The sequence below is a fragment of the Ostrinia nubilalis genome, chromosome 5 (genome assembly GCF_963855985.1).
Source record: "Ostrinia nubilalis chromosome 5, ilOstNubi1.1, whole genome shotgun sequence".
Lineage (NCBI taxonomy): Eukaryota > Metazoa > Arthropoda > Insecta > Lepidoptera > Crambidae > Ostrinia > Ostrinia nubilalis.
In genome coordinates this window covers 4,918,383-4,933,737 of record NC_087092.1, presented here as the reverse complement: position 1 = coordinate 4,933,737, position 15,355 = coordinate 4,918,383, and the positions used below count along the sequence as shown (strand labels likewise).

At 36.8% G+C, this 15,355-nt stretch overlaps 1 protein-coding gene across 1 annotated transcript in view; it reads right to left on the bottom strand.

The window, feature by feature from the left end:
- LOC135071710 (U4/U6 small nuclear ribonucleoprotein Prp31) overlaps positions 1-15,355 on the bottom strand; it is a 36,057-nt gene that overhangs the window by 11,575 nt on the left and 9,127 nt on the right. The window contains exon 8 of the mRNA XM_063965492.1: positions 7,205-7,429. Coding sequence (XP_063821562.1) covers positions 7,205-7,429 — 225 coding nt within the window. The remainder of the gene's footprint in view (positions 1-7,204; positions 7,430-15,355) is intronic.

Sequence of the window (15,355 nt, the reverse complement as noted above, 5' to 3'; positions counted from 1 at the left end):
GATTGTAATTATAGAATTTATGATTAAACGGAATGAAAAATACGACGTTTTTTCTACGGAACTGATGAATGTTGATGATGAGAATTTATGGAAAGATTTAATTTGATTAAATTAATGGGATTTCAATAATAAAATCAGGCTTCCTCTTTTTATTTCAAACGCTCTTATCGAGATTTCTGCAAGATATTCATAGCTAATTTTGTGCAATTCCAATTTTTCAACATTTTGTCTCGATTTTTTTGTGGACCAACACAGAGACCTTCTACATAATGGCTGCCACCATTTGTTAATGCTACACAATAACAAATGACGGTCGCCTTATTCAATCGAATCGAACACCACGCGGTTTCATGTCAGATGAGCGTTTAAGATATTAGAACTCCCCGGAACGGGCCATTAGGTACGGCTGAGCTACGGGCGCACACTGGTTCAAGAAATGATTAAATGGAATTAGCGATTTATTCACTTTTTTCGATGGTATCATGTGTAGAATGTCATAAAAAACGTTTTGTTTAAGTTATATTTTTCTGAGAAATGCGTAGTTTTTGCTATATTTCATGTTTTGTGTTTTATTTGTATGAAACGTTTCCTTCACGAGGCTCTTATTCAAAATGTTAAAGTTTGTTAGATATGACTACTTATAGGTTTTAAAGAGTCATACTAATAGAAGCTAATACAGTAACAACTTTGTCCCAGTGCGTCCCCGTTTAGGATATAAGTGATATTTTCTAAGGTACGAAAAAGTAAACAAAATATATGGATTTATGGCAATTTTATGATAATTTATTGATTTTCTAAAATAAAAAGAAGCTAACAATCATTCCAATCTTAATCACTTATTATTCAACATCATCGTCAACATCTATAAATTCAAAAGTTTCATCATTATTTGAAGCTAGTAAATTTTTAACTTCATTAGGAAGAGGAGATTTTGACTCACACTCATTTTTGGTCTTATTGTTGACAAAAAAGGATCCAAAGAAATAAGTAAATTATTTAAAATATCACGATTGGTCACTTTTCGGTTAAATTTACGCGTATGATTCTCTCTGATCTTTATTCCGCGATTCTGCAGCTTCTTCTCTTCCGATAGTGCTCCTATTGGCATAATATCTAAGTAAATTGAGTGAAGTTTTAGGGGTTTATTTGCTCACCGGAAGCCATAGCCCTTAATAATACAGACAACCTAGGAATCAGCTCTTGACTAACTCCAGTGATGTTGGATATTTTTTCTGGATCTGCAAAAAATCTACGCGCAGTATTTCCTTTGCACTTAGATATTATGCCAATAGGTGCACTATCGGAAGAAGCTACAGAATCGCGGAATAAAGATTTTAGAAAGATCAGAGAGAATCATACGCGTAAATTTAACCGAAAAGTGACCAATCGTGATATTTTAAATAATTTACTTATTTCTTCGGATCCTTTTTTGTCAACAATTAGACCAAAAATGAATGTGAGTCAAAATCTCCTCCTCCTAATGAAGTTAAAAATTTACTAGCTTCAAATAATGATGAAACTTTTGAATTTATAGATGTTGACGATGATGTTGAATAATAAATGATTAAGATTGGAATGATTGATAGCTTCTTTTTATTTTAGAAAATCAATAAATTATCATAAAATTGCCATAAATCCATATATTTTGTTTACTTTTTAGTACCTTAGAAAATATCACTTATATCCTAAACGGGGACGCACTGGGACAAAGTTGTTACTGTATTAGCTTCTATTAGTATGACTCTTTAAAACCTATAAGTAGTCATATCTAACAAACTTTAACATTTTGAATAAGAGCCTCGTGAAGGAAACGTTTCATACAAATAAAACACAAAACATGAAATATAGCAAAAACTACGCATTTCTCAGAAAAATATAACTTAAACAAAACGTTTTTTATGACATTCTACACATGATACCATCGAAAAAAGTGAATAAATCGCTAATTCCATTTTTATCATTTCTTGAACCAGCGTGGGGCGGGGCGCAATCTCGCTGATTGCTATCTAAGGTAACGGGTCTGGATGTGCCTTAACGCCGATCGCTGGGAGGGCGCCACTAATAACCCCCATTTCCCACCCGGCCGTGTTGTTAAACACGCTTGCGAGAACAACATTCTAGGGATTTTAAGGTGACACTGACAGGTTTTGCAACTTTGTAAGGCCTGTAATTTGGACGTGGAGCTGACAATGTTTTTGGTTGTTGGTGGCTTGATTCTAAAGGTAAGAGCCTGACTGGTTTACCACTTGCTGATAAAGTCCCTATTAATTAGGAATTTATGTCACATGTCTTTATCTATCTATCTGAAATTTCATCAGAGGCCCATGAAACTAGCCTGTAATTGTTTTGCAGGTAACGATGATTTAACAAGAAATACCAAATCATTAACAAGGTCTTTGATAAGCAAAAATTTGTATCTGCAGTCCTAAATACTTTGATGCCGAAGATAGAAAAGAAATGTAGATGAAGATAAAGAAGATATTGAGGGCATTATTCAGGTTACATTCGTGGCTTAAAATTGTAAGCTAGGTGAATTTAAGCATGCTGCAAAAACCGCTTACGACTTTATCTCTAGATTTGAAACGTGACAAAATTCTAAACTGGAACGAAAGTGACATTTTGGGTCTTGCAAAAAATTAGCATGTCATCGACATAGAATCCCGATGTAGCAACCAGATGGAAGTGCAACGGAATGTTTTAATAACAAGCGTATCTTGCAGACGCTATCTGCAATCTAAACGTTAACATGGCATTAAAGGGTTAGTACTCTCATAGCACAAATACCAATCGCGAAATGTCCTATCTAAGCGGTGAAAGTTCCCTCTGAAATACCATCGGACAATTTACTCGGTGCCCGCTGCCTGCATGCAAAACTTGTAAATGACCACCGCATTATGTGCCGACAGACGCTGTTGCACTAAAAATAAACGCACCATAGGGATAGATACACCTGACGCAGTTTCTACTTTCCCTTCGTCCCACGACAGTTGTATATTTCAGCAGTCAACCGCTAGCTATTTACGAGTCTGAATCTTTATTAATTTAACGATCCGAATGTCTATGGATTTATGGGCAAGGAAAGGGAATTCTCAAGATATCTCCCACGTAATTGTAGAACAAGGCTGAGTGATAGTGTCATAACATTCCTTCCTGGACACCTCCATTTAAACAATGTCGGTCATGAATCTAGTTATCCAACTCACTCATGCTTTGAAAGCCATAAAAGTATATTCAATTAACAACGCTACACTGCACTTTGGACATAAATAAGTTTACATTAATTATAAAAATGCATGTGGAAAGATTATTGTTATTCCATGGCCCCAGAAAGTCATAAAAAGCAAATAATTGGAAGTTATTAATTTTTACAAAACTACAATTATTAGTGGCTAAAGTCGTAATAAAAGCAATAAAATAATATCATAACAACATATTAGATACATATATTTAACATTTACCGACTTTTGCAATTAGGTTTGAGAATGTTCAATACATCACATTATAATTGAAAAAGAACTACCGGTCAATTACCGATGTCAAGGCAATTTAAATAAAGTTTGAAAGCAGGTGTAATCATCCATTACAGCATCTATCATTTCACTAATATAAAGCTGTGAACCGGCAAGCAGCTAAATTAAATCGCTATTAGCGGAGTATCAACCGTTATGCAGCGATAAGCTGTAAGTGTGGTCACGATGAAAACATTAAAGGTACCGTGCTAGGGCACAGAGTAAAGGTAGGGTTAAAACGCTAAATAACGGCCATTGAAGGCGGCGGCTCAAGGGCGAGATAGACGTGAGATAACGTGGTAATGATGCCTCTGGTAGGGCTACCAGGTCAAACATTAAGCTGGCTTAACTAGACACTGGTTCTATTGAAGTCATGAGAGTTGCCCAATTTAAGCCAATGGTGTTACAAGGTCTTTTGTAGACAATGAAACCTGTCTTTGAATATGAATGAAGCTTGAATGATACGGGCAGATTGGGCAGACTCATTTGAATACCATAAGCCGCCTACGCTGGTGACAGGGTTCATTTCATCTCCTCACGTATAACGAAATCACTTCATCTTTTCACCACCCACTACAGAGTTCCTCGTCCCCAATTCTTTTTAGAATTATTTTTGAGGCGTGCGACTAGTAAAAAAAATAATAAAAACATATTTCGTTGTTAATATATCAATAAGCCAGTTTTATTAATTCTAATAAATGTAATTCATTATGCGACATGTTCACTCGCTGAACAAGCTCGTAAAATTATGATTTAAAAAATATTTTAGTTTCAACTTTGCCTCGGGATTTAAGTTGTAAAACTGTCACTAAAACTGCCGATCCCAATAAGTATTACCTGCATGTAATTTTACCTATGTTGTTACAATACTTAGTCGGGTGTATTTGAGAGAATTTTAACCGACTTTTTACCTCAAAAACAGCACTGTTTATGACAGTTTTATTATGCGAAGAAAATACAGCGGTGATCCTTTACTTTTATCCACTGAAGTGGGATTACAATACAGCTAAAGACAGCCCTACCCGTTAGCATCACAATGTTTGCGATCGAGCTGTAACGAGCGAGATAACTTCCATCGAATATAGCGAACTATACCAGGCAGTGTGATGAATAAAGTTATTGAACCTGGCCGTCATAGGAACAACTTGTTACTTGTTGTTCTTGCACGAAACAAGTCTATTTTGTGCTATGGCAACCCTAACCTTTTGGTATTTGCAACCCCAGATTTGTGGAGTTCGTGAAACAACAATGACACAGTACAAATCGTAGTCACTTATTATACCAACTATAAGATCAACGCCTGACTAATTAGATTAATCTTAGATCTGGGAGCGATTAAGTCGCATCGAATGCGAAACTTGTAGGTGTAGTGAAGCAATCACTCACGAATCGAAATCGATCGTCACATTATTTGTACCCAGACACAGGAGCAGGATTAATGCCCGTTTTCTTCAATCCCTATCCAAATTCATCCGTCAAATTCAAATCTGTTTTCGATCAAATATCCACAATTTTCTTTCTTTAAAAAATGTGAAACCATCGAAAACAGAGGATATTTTGACCAAAAACAAATTTGACAGTTGACGGACGGATTTGGATTAAAGACTAAACAAAACCAGAATAAAACATATCAAATGCTTCTTCAGTACTATTACTCTTCGATATTTTTCTAGCATTGGAAGCTCATAACTCAATTGTTTGTAATTGATTGATAGATTTTGACGTGTAGTACACGTAAATAATTTCAGTGTAGAGTCAAGCTCTTTATTTTTTGAGTCCTATTTTGTAACTGTACGTACAGTTGATTACATCCTCTATCAGCAAGATACTATAAAAACTGATATGTATAAACACATGCAATTTCCCATTGTCTACGTTTGGGGCCGACAAGAGACTACATGTATCTATTGTCCGTCGTAATTACACAGATAAGATACGACCAAAAAGTTGCCATCATCACGTATAATGTGAAGCCGAACGTTTTCTAAAATGGTCAATTTGGGTTCAGTCAACTTTACAAATGCCAGGCGGTAATAACCCTTAAACGTTGAAGTTTAGGGCGTGAATAATTGGCTTTATGGTCTCTGTAGATGACCCCTTTTGAGTCTTATCTCTATTGACATAAGGAGACAATGTGGAGCAGTTTTCTTTGAGTCGATTGTACAAACAAACGAAATGCACGCGAGTCAACTGTGTACACCGAGTACCGACACAATTTTTTCACGGCGCCGCATAACGTGTACTTATGTAATCTTATACAATTTAACACATACGCACAACTAGTATTAACCGCGTGGGATTCAATGGGCTAGCAAAGTGCTCGTTACGATCGGTCCCACAACCTGTCAGTTTGAATTAGATGCACTACTTCATTAATATGCCACGGGTATCAACATGCGAGAAATTGTAACGGAAATTATGCACTTCAGATAACATTGTTCGGTGCGGCATATAACTATGACCCTAATTGATACGATGTTTCTGTCTATCTTCTGTCTGTCTGTTAATAAATTAGACATTTGGAACCACAACAGTCTATACTGTAAATGTTCGGTTTAAGACTCCCCGCCGATTTCAGACTTTTAGTCGGCCGACAGTATGGTCAGTTTTCAATTTGAATGAGAAATAGGACGATACCAAATCGGTGTAATGTGCGTACTTCATACATGTTCATATTAACAGCGCGATACAACTATCAGCCGACCAAAACTCTGTTGTCTGCGGGGTGACTTGAAGTAAATAAAATGTTCTATTTGGCTTATTTCAGTATATCATGGGTCCTAAAAATGTCCTAAACATTTAGAACTATCTGGGTCTACACTTTGGTCTTCTACCAACAACATAATCTAAATCAAAATATGGAATACTAACCTGCAAAGGCGTGAATGCCACCGATGTCCGACACCTGCCTCCTAATACTGGTGGCACCTCCATACTGCTGCTGTTTCTGGAGAGTCTTGCTGATCCGCACTTTGGTCTTCTACCAACTACATAATTAAAATCAAAATAATGGAAAACCAACCTGCAAAGGTGTGAATGCCACCGATGACGCGGTACCCGACACCTGCCTCCTAATACTGGTGGCGCCCCCATACTGCTGCTGCTTCTGCAGATTCTTTTGAAAGGTCTTGCTGCCCTATCTTTGGTCTTAGACCAACCACATAATCTAAATCAAAAGAATGGAATACCAACCTGCAAAGGCGTAAACGTCACCGAAGACGCGGTCGCCGACACCTGCCTCCTAATACTGATGGCGCCCCCATACTGCTGCTGCTTCTGCAGATTTTTCTGGAGAATCTTGCTGATCCGCACTTTGGTCTTCTATCAACTGCATAATCTAAATCTAAACAATCGAATACTAACCTGCAAAGGCGTGAACGCCACCGAAGACGCGGTGCCCGACACCTGCCGCCTAATACTGGTGGCGCCCCCATACTGCTGCTGCTTCTGCAGATTTTTCTGGAGTCTTGCTGATCCGCACTTTGGTCTTCTACCAACTGCATAAAATAATGGAATACCAACCTGCAAAGGCGTGAACGCCACCGAAGACGCGGTCCCCGACACCTGCCTCCTAATACTGGTGGCGCCCCCATACTGCTGCTGCTTCTGCAGATTCTTCTGGAGAGTCTTGCTGATCTGCACTTTGGTCTTCTACCAACTACTCTAAATAAAAATCTAAATAATGGTATACCAACCTGCAAAGGTGTGAACGCCACCGAAGACGCGGTGCCCGACACCTGCCTCCTAATACTGGTGGCGCCCCCATACTGCTGCTGCTTCTGCAGATTCTTCTGAAGGGTCTTGCTGATCCGCACTTTGGTCTTCTCGTCTATTTGCGGAAGGCGCACGCGGCCGGTGCTCGACTTGCCGATGGTGCCGCGCGTGTAGCCCAGGTCTTCTTGGTACGCGTCGTCTTCAATCTGTGTAAGGAAAATTCGTTTAATATTTTTATGAAATAAGTTAATACATAATAGGCACAGCACTTAAATAGGTTTCTGTGGTAATAGAGCAGTGCTGGAGGGATGACACATGATAAGACAGAATTAATGCAACAGTATTCACGACTGAAGCACATCTGAAGTCGCTAACTTTTGATGTAACAAAAACACACTCTCCTAGCTTTAGGGTCTCTACACACACACAGCTTTAAACGTGCCGGCGGTGTTGGGATTTTATTTTCTTGTGTATCGCATACTTATGTAAAACTGAAAACGGCGCTTAAAAACGTCGTGAGCATAGGCCCTTAGGACCCCTTGATTCAAAACATGTTGAATTCTAAATTTTATATTTAATTTTAGTTTTGTCGTACGAGGTTTATTATTTTAGTAAGATTTCGTGCTTGTCAGCACAGGTCGCTTGATTAATTTGACTAATATTATAGTAACACAACGACAATGCGTACCCAACCGGTCTGCGATCGCGATCGAACGTCGAGTCTTTCGTCATCGTAGTGCGCACTCGCTAAAATAATATTTTGTATATCTGAAAGTGTTGTGAATGCTTATACTAAAACGTTTGTTTTTATTTGTATAGAGAACAATAGTGTCTAGACAAACCTAAAAAGGATTTAGGACGCTATTTGGATCAAATATGTAATTGCTCAATAATGAATAATAAATAAATAATAATAATAATAACTAATTAATTAATATTCGTTAATAACAAACATTTTTCAATCAACGTGACCAAAACTACAACAATACTTAGATACTTCCTCATGTGTTTAAACGGTCACATTAGTATAGTATAATTAACCGTCAACATATGATATACAACCTAAATATGTTTGTACTTTGGTCTATGTTTTGGTTCCTCGTGGCCTCATTCGTCATAACACGAAAATATTCAATACTCATTCATTTATTGCTTGCTTTACCAAATTAGGACACATTCAAATTAGGTCTTACAATTCAGACAGTTTTACAATATGGACCCAGTTAGGGCACAGGAACTTTGGAAGGAGGTTTGAGGAAATATTCGGTAAGTATATCCCTATGCATTTTTTTGGGAACAAAAAAAAATCAAAAAACATAATTCAACCACGCAAAGCGGCGGATCGAGCATATTATATCAATGAAATAGATCTAGTTAAAAAGAAAAGTTAGCAACAAACGATTAATTATATTAACGCACAGTCAATAACGAATTATGAAGACGTTCTATTAGTGTAACAGGTAATGAGAATCTTCACATTAAACAAAATTGTTCGTGAGATGAAGAGGTAAACTATTATTTTTCCGCCTCTGGGATTAAGTATAACAAGATGGTTTATGTGTTTGATTAACATTTGGAATATCTGCCGATTAACTACGCTGGCACTGGATTCAATTAGCGGCGTTGTTGTTAAAGAAAACATACGGGCGGATTTTGTGGCGAGCATGCTCGAAATCATTTATTTTTTTACTTGGTTATTTATAGTAACAGTAACACAATGCACATTTAGCACAGGATTAATGTAAAGGAGTAGTTCCTTAATCTTTATTTAGTTACCTAATCGCTGCTAATTTGTTTATTTCATCAAATCACTAATGAATGCTAAATGAATACATTTTTTTACTTCATAAAAATGATTTTGTCCTTTATCCCTGATTTCCTAAATATTTTAATGGATTTAGCATTTTTAGGGTTCCGTACCTCAAAAGGAAAAAACGGAACCCTTATAGGATCACTTTGTTGTCCGTCCGTCCGTCTGTCAAGACCCTTTTTCTCAGGAACGCGTGGAGGTATGAAGCTGAAATTTATATCAATTACTCAGGTCTACTGTCCCTTGAAGCTGTGAAAAAATCAAACTTTTAAGCCAACGCAATCAAAAGATACAGCCGTTTATGCCGCAAATTTTCGACACTTGCAAGGGAATCAAAACCTACAGGGTACTTCCCGTGAACTCAGAATCTTGAAATTTGGTACGAAGCAACGTCTTATAGCATAGATAAAGGAAAAATTACGAAAACCATAAATTTTTAGTTACATCACAAAATATATATTTTTTTAATAATTTTAAACTTACTACCCATTTCCTCATAAACGCGTAGAGGTATTTAATTGAAATTCATACCAAATACTCAGGTCTATAATACCTTTAAGCTGTAACAAAATCAAACTTCTATGTCAACGCAATCAAAAGAAACAGCAATTTAAGCTGCATATTTTGAAACTCGCAAGTACTCGCAAGGGAATCAAAACCTAAAGGGTACTTCCAGTCGACCTAGAATCTCGAAATTTGGCATGAAGCAACGTTTTATAGCACACATAAAGGAAAAATTCCAAAAACCTTAAATTTTTAGTTACATTACAAAATATATATTTTTTAATAAATATATCTGTAATTTTTTAATAAATAATTTCTGTTCTTATCTTTGGTGTGCAATAAAGTGTATTTATTATTATTATTATTACAAACTTATTACTTTTTTCCTCATGAACGCGTAGAGCTATCAAGTTGAAATTCATATCAAATACTATAAAATAAAGGATTACTTAAACGATAAAGAGATCTTTGTCTTAAATTTATGCTCCTCCATCTTTTCCCATTGTAATGTTATGAATTTCATTTTGCAATAAAAATACCATAGTTATGACTCGATTGTCGTAATGAACGAACTTTGTAAACCTTGCAGGTTTGTACGGAACCCTCGGTGCGCGAGTCCGACTCGCACTCGGTTTTTAGTAATGGGATATAATGGGTTTGGCATTTCTTTTATTTTTTGTAATTAAATAGAAAAAAAAATTTAAGTATTCGGAAATTTTGGAGACCCAAGTTTCAACTAGAACAGTTTATTGTGCCTATTTGTATTTGAATCGCTCTATTTACCCAAAATTACAAAACAGACAAAAAAGTCCAAGGATATTTATTTTTATTTACCTCAGTTACGCACTGCACCCTATCTCCCTGTCATAATCTCTAAAACATTTGACGAGTTGCTCGCTCAAATCACCATCCGTATGTCGCCAGCCCAGCGTAATCCGCACGCGTCCAACGGCGCCGGCACGGACGTCCGCGGGTCGAGTTCCGGTCTATTTGAACGAACGAAAAAACGCGCGCCACTTATTCTGGCGAGCGATTTGAAAATAATCGCATCGCATCTGCCGTTGCTAGGGTTGGTAAAGGAGTTAGCGTGTTTTTTGAAGTTAAAAGTCTGCAGAATCTGGGGAATCTGCTAGAGATGTTGACGATATTTATATTGAAAGGTGTACTCTAAATTAGTTTCACTACAACATGCATATTTTTATTTTTTATTTTAATCAATATCCTTGGACATTTTACACTGCGCTTCCAGTCCCAAACTAATTTGTTTATATTGTTTGTATTGTTACAAATGTAGGCATGTAATGTATGTAGGTATCTAACTAAATATTTATTTTTAAAATAACTAACTATAAGCTGGCGCAGCGACCCAAAGTGAGTCTTGACCTCATTTTTAAAATGCTAAGATATATTATTTCAAAACCTCGATTAGTCAAAGCATCTAAAACCAGCTTTAATGACTTATAAATAATATTTTTCTATCCAAAATTTTAGGATACAAACGAAAAACATTTAATTTTGGTAACCCTAAAAACGGCGTATAGAAGATCACGTCACATTTATGGGATACCTCGAATACAACGGGACAATTTTACATATTCATGCACCTTACCCACTTACAATAAAGTCCATTATCATATCAGTTATTGAAGTCGTAAATCGCGGAATATCGCGAGTTTGTCTTACGAATGTAGCTCGTTAACGCTGATCTCTCGTACAAAACAGTCAATTACAACTATTTCAATCGCGAGCGAGCAGGAACTTTCATTAAAGAGATCCGAACATCTGTAATCGAGTAGTAATTACAAGCAATAACTCGCCGAGTTAGTGGTTAAATAAACAAACGTTAATATGTAACGAATTTTTGCGCTTTTTGTTTGGATGGGAGATTATTTTGCAGTTAAGTCAGCAATGTATTTTTAATAGCTCTTTTTATGAACGGCTTAACCCATTTAGACCTACCGTACCCTATGTGGTACGGTATATCATTGAAAATATTTTGAAGTAACAGTTTGTTGTTATTTTGTAAAAATGATTGTGACAGTAAGCTTAAAGTTATTATTTTACATAAAAATATTTAAAAATGCGTTTTAACAGGTGGTTTCGGAAATATTTTTAAAATTCCTCGACAGAAAACAAAAAAAATATTTACAATGTATTCAAGAAGGTATATTTCATATTATTCATGGTAAATTATAATATTTATCAATTTTATTTCAAGAATAAAGTACAATAGATATCATAACTACGAAAAAAATATTATTGAGATTATTTTTATACCATTTTTTCTAGTCTAAAATAGGTGTACCCTATAAGGTACAGTAGGTCTATGCATAAGTAAAATCATGCGAGAAAATGTAATTTAATTTTTATTATTTTTCATTGTTTTAGGCTATTGATGCTTTACTTGATTGCCACAACTCTAGAAAAAAATTATAATTTCAGCAAACAAAGCAATTTTGGTATTTTTTACTGCTTTCTTATCAGATGGCCGCTAATGGTGATCAGACTGACGAAGATTCAGGCGATAAAGATAGTGTCAATGTAAATAATTATCCTCAGAGTTTTCTTCGATGGATTTGCTAAATTTCCGTCATCGTATTGTTAAATGCGGTTAATGATAGCAATAAACGTAACAAGTCAGAAGAAGCCAGGTCTTCTTCAGCTATCCTCACTAACTTTGGAGAAGGTAGGAAAAAAGAACCAAATGTGATTAGTGCCACATAAAACGTCTTACAAGCTATGCCAAGAGTAATACTGGTGATTATGTGATTTTATTTTTATTTTATATCATACAAAAATAAATAAAAACCTGCTTTGAACAACTACTATGTTTTGCATGCATATAGACCTACTGTACCCTATATGGTACGGGCTCCCCACGGCCCCCTTTTTATGGGTTATTTTTTAAAATATTTTTTTCATGATTTTTATGCTTCCCTTTGTAAGTTCTTGCTGAGAAATCACATATTATTTACAAAAATAATTATCGGTCTAAATGGGTTAATTCAAAACCTACTTTACTTTCGGCGTTATGTAAACTGATTATATTAAGTTTTATATGAGTTAATTCTACCAATTAACAAAATAAATAAAATTGAATTGATTAATTTTATGATTAAATAGAAATAAAAAAGTTATAATAATAAAAAATGATTCGATATTGTTACGTTACTACAATCCGTTCCAGTTTGTTTCTTTGCCTTATTTCTAATTAAATTAAACTCCGGTTAAAATAAAACTCGTTAATTCTAGGACACAGATAAAGGTTAGTTTAGATGGATGGTCGATGATGGATAGCATGGACGCCGTAAAAGGTGACTAAGGGAGAAAATAAGCTAATACATAATCAAGCCTACCCCACCCATCTGGCGTGGTGAATGTAGATCAAATCCTCAACATCAGTTCTGTTCCTTCAGCGGAGACTAAATCACCTGATCATGATGATGATGAAGTCTAAAGGCTGATTTACACGTGTTAAGTAGATAAGTAGGTAACTTTTTTACTTGATTTTTCTGCCATGTTGGTGGGCGGGGCTTGTCACTTGACACGTTTTGACAAGCAGTTTCATAGCAAACAAGAGCTTGACGTTTTGAAATTAAGTGAAAATTTAGTTACCTACTTAGGCGGTTATCACACTGCGCCGCACTCCGCCGCGGAGCGCGGGGCGATAGATTTAATTATTGTATGCAAGTACCTCAGTTTGTATAGAAAACACGCGCGGCACTTCACACTGACAACACGTCTGCGCGCGTGATTTTTTATATGAAAATCACGCGCTCCGCGGCGGAGCGCGGCGCAGTGTGATAACCGCCTTAACTTCTCAATACGTGTAAACCAGCCATAAGGTAAAAGGAGCTAAGATCAAAGGTAAATAAAATATATGTCGGAGCGTCGGGCTCTCGGACGTTACCAGAAGGGTCTCTCATTGAATTCATACTATCTACCTATGTGGGCGTATAGGGAACACGTGCGAGTGGATACTAACACTAATTATAATCACTGATTATAAACAACTAACTTTACTATAGACTAGAATGTAAAGACTGGTTCGCAATTTAATCAATATTGTCCACAGTTAAATTTAACAGAAAGATCAAAGTTACTGAATTACTTTAACAAAGCTAGAGACGCCTAGACTTAATAGATTGGGAGCGATTGACGAATTTGTGAACCACGCCCAGTCACCACCACGTCCAAAACCCGAATGTGCAATGACTCTAACACTGAGTCCCAAAATCTCTACGTTCCAGGGCTCTGTACCTGAAGTTTTTGTAAAGCTATTAATCCATCAATACTGCACTTGAACGGGTCCACAACTACGTCAGGCAACATGGAGATTTATGTCACCTTCGTTCCCAGGCGCGCACTTAACTCTGGCATAAGAGCTTTGGCGCTGCTTAAAATTCCATAGCAATAAACTAGCTAACACATTGAAAGTGTTGTGAGAACTATAACATTAAGTTATTTAATTTATTGCGCCCCGCGCGCCGACACGGCGATCCTGACTCTCACACGTCCTCGTGTGGATCAGCATTTAAGTCGTCATGTAATATGACAACCTCACTCATGTAACTTAAAGTACCGTTCGGCTATCCTACAATACCACTATGAGTAGGAAGGTGCATGTCAGTAAAATGTCAGGTCTCCACAGATTCAAATCAAAACTACAAAGTTTTCAACTCAGTCAAGAACAAATCTAGTTTCAACTAGAATCTTAAAGTTATTTCAACCAAAACTAAGGCCAAGGTTAACGTAACTAATACCCGCGACACACTGTCACGCACTATCGGAACGCATCCGACCATCGGAATCACCATCCGATACCACCAGCACTCACGGCCAGTCACAATGGCACTCACGGCCAATCACCATCGGTACTCACGACCGAACACAAAGGCACTCTCATGGCCTCACCATCGGTATTGATGACCGATCTCAACGGCACTCTCATAGCCGTTCACAAAGGCACTCCCATGGCCTCACCATCGGTATAGATGACCGAACACAACGGCACTCTCATGGCCGATCACAAAGGCACTCCCATGGCCTCATCATCGGTACTCACGACCGATCACAACGGCACTCTCATGGCCGATCACAAAGGCACTCCCATGGCCTCACCATCGGTATAGATGACCGAACACAACGGCACTCTCATGGCCGATCACAAAGGCACTCTCATGGCCCCACCATCGGTACTCACGACCGATCAGCAGCTATCGAAACAAATTCAATCAACTGCCAAACCCATGACCTCATTACTCATCATCACCGCGCAGTCTCCGACCAGCTAAACTGGGTTAGGAATATGACCTACGATCGACAACAAGACAAGGCCCTGAGTACTCTTAGTCATGTTAACCAGCCATAATTTTCTACAAAAGATACTACAACAATATCATCATTATTGCCACTATTCGTTTTTAAACTCATTAGCTCTCTTTCAATCTCATTAGCGCCGACAACGGCTAAACCTGACTATTTCTCGTTCTGTGGAGACGTAACATTTCAGCATCACTCGATAGCAATGAACAACTGACTAATGATTTTAAAATCACATCGGTCATTACCTCAAATCAAAACAAATTAAATAATTTTATGACATAATATAAGTACTCGTACATAAAGATCACACATTACTTACATAGGTTGTAAGGCGTCACTAACCGTGTGGTATGTTGTCATTAAAAATAATTCAAACACGACCAGTCCATAAAATCTAATTAAAACATACTCTAATTTAAAAAAATATCAAAATTCAAATTTAAATAAAATTTAAATTTAATCAAAAATCAAAATTTAAAATAAAATCAAAATG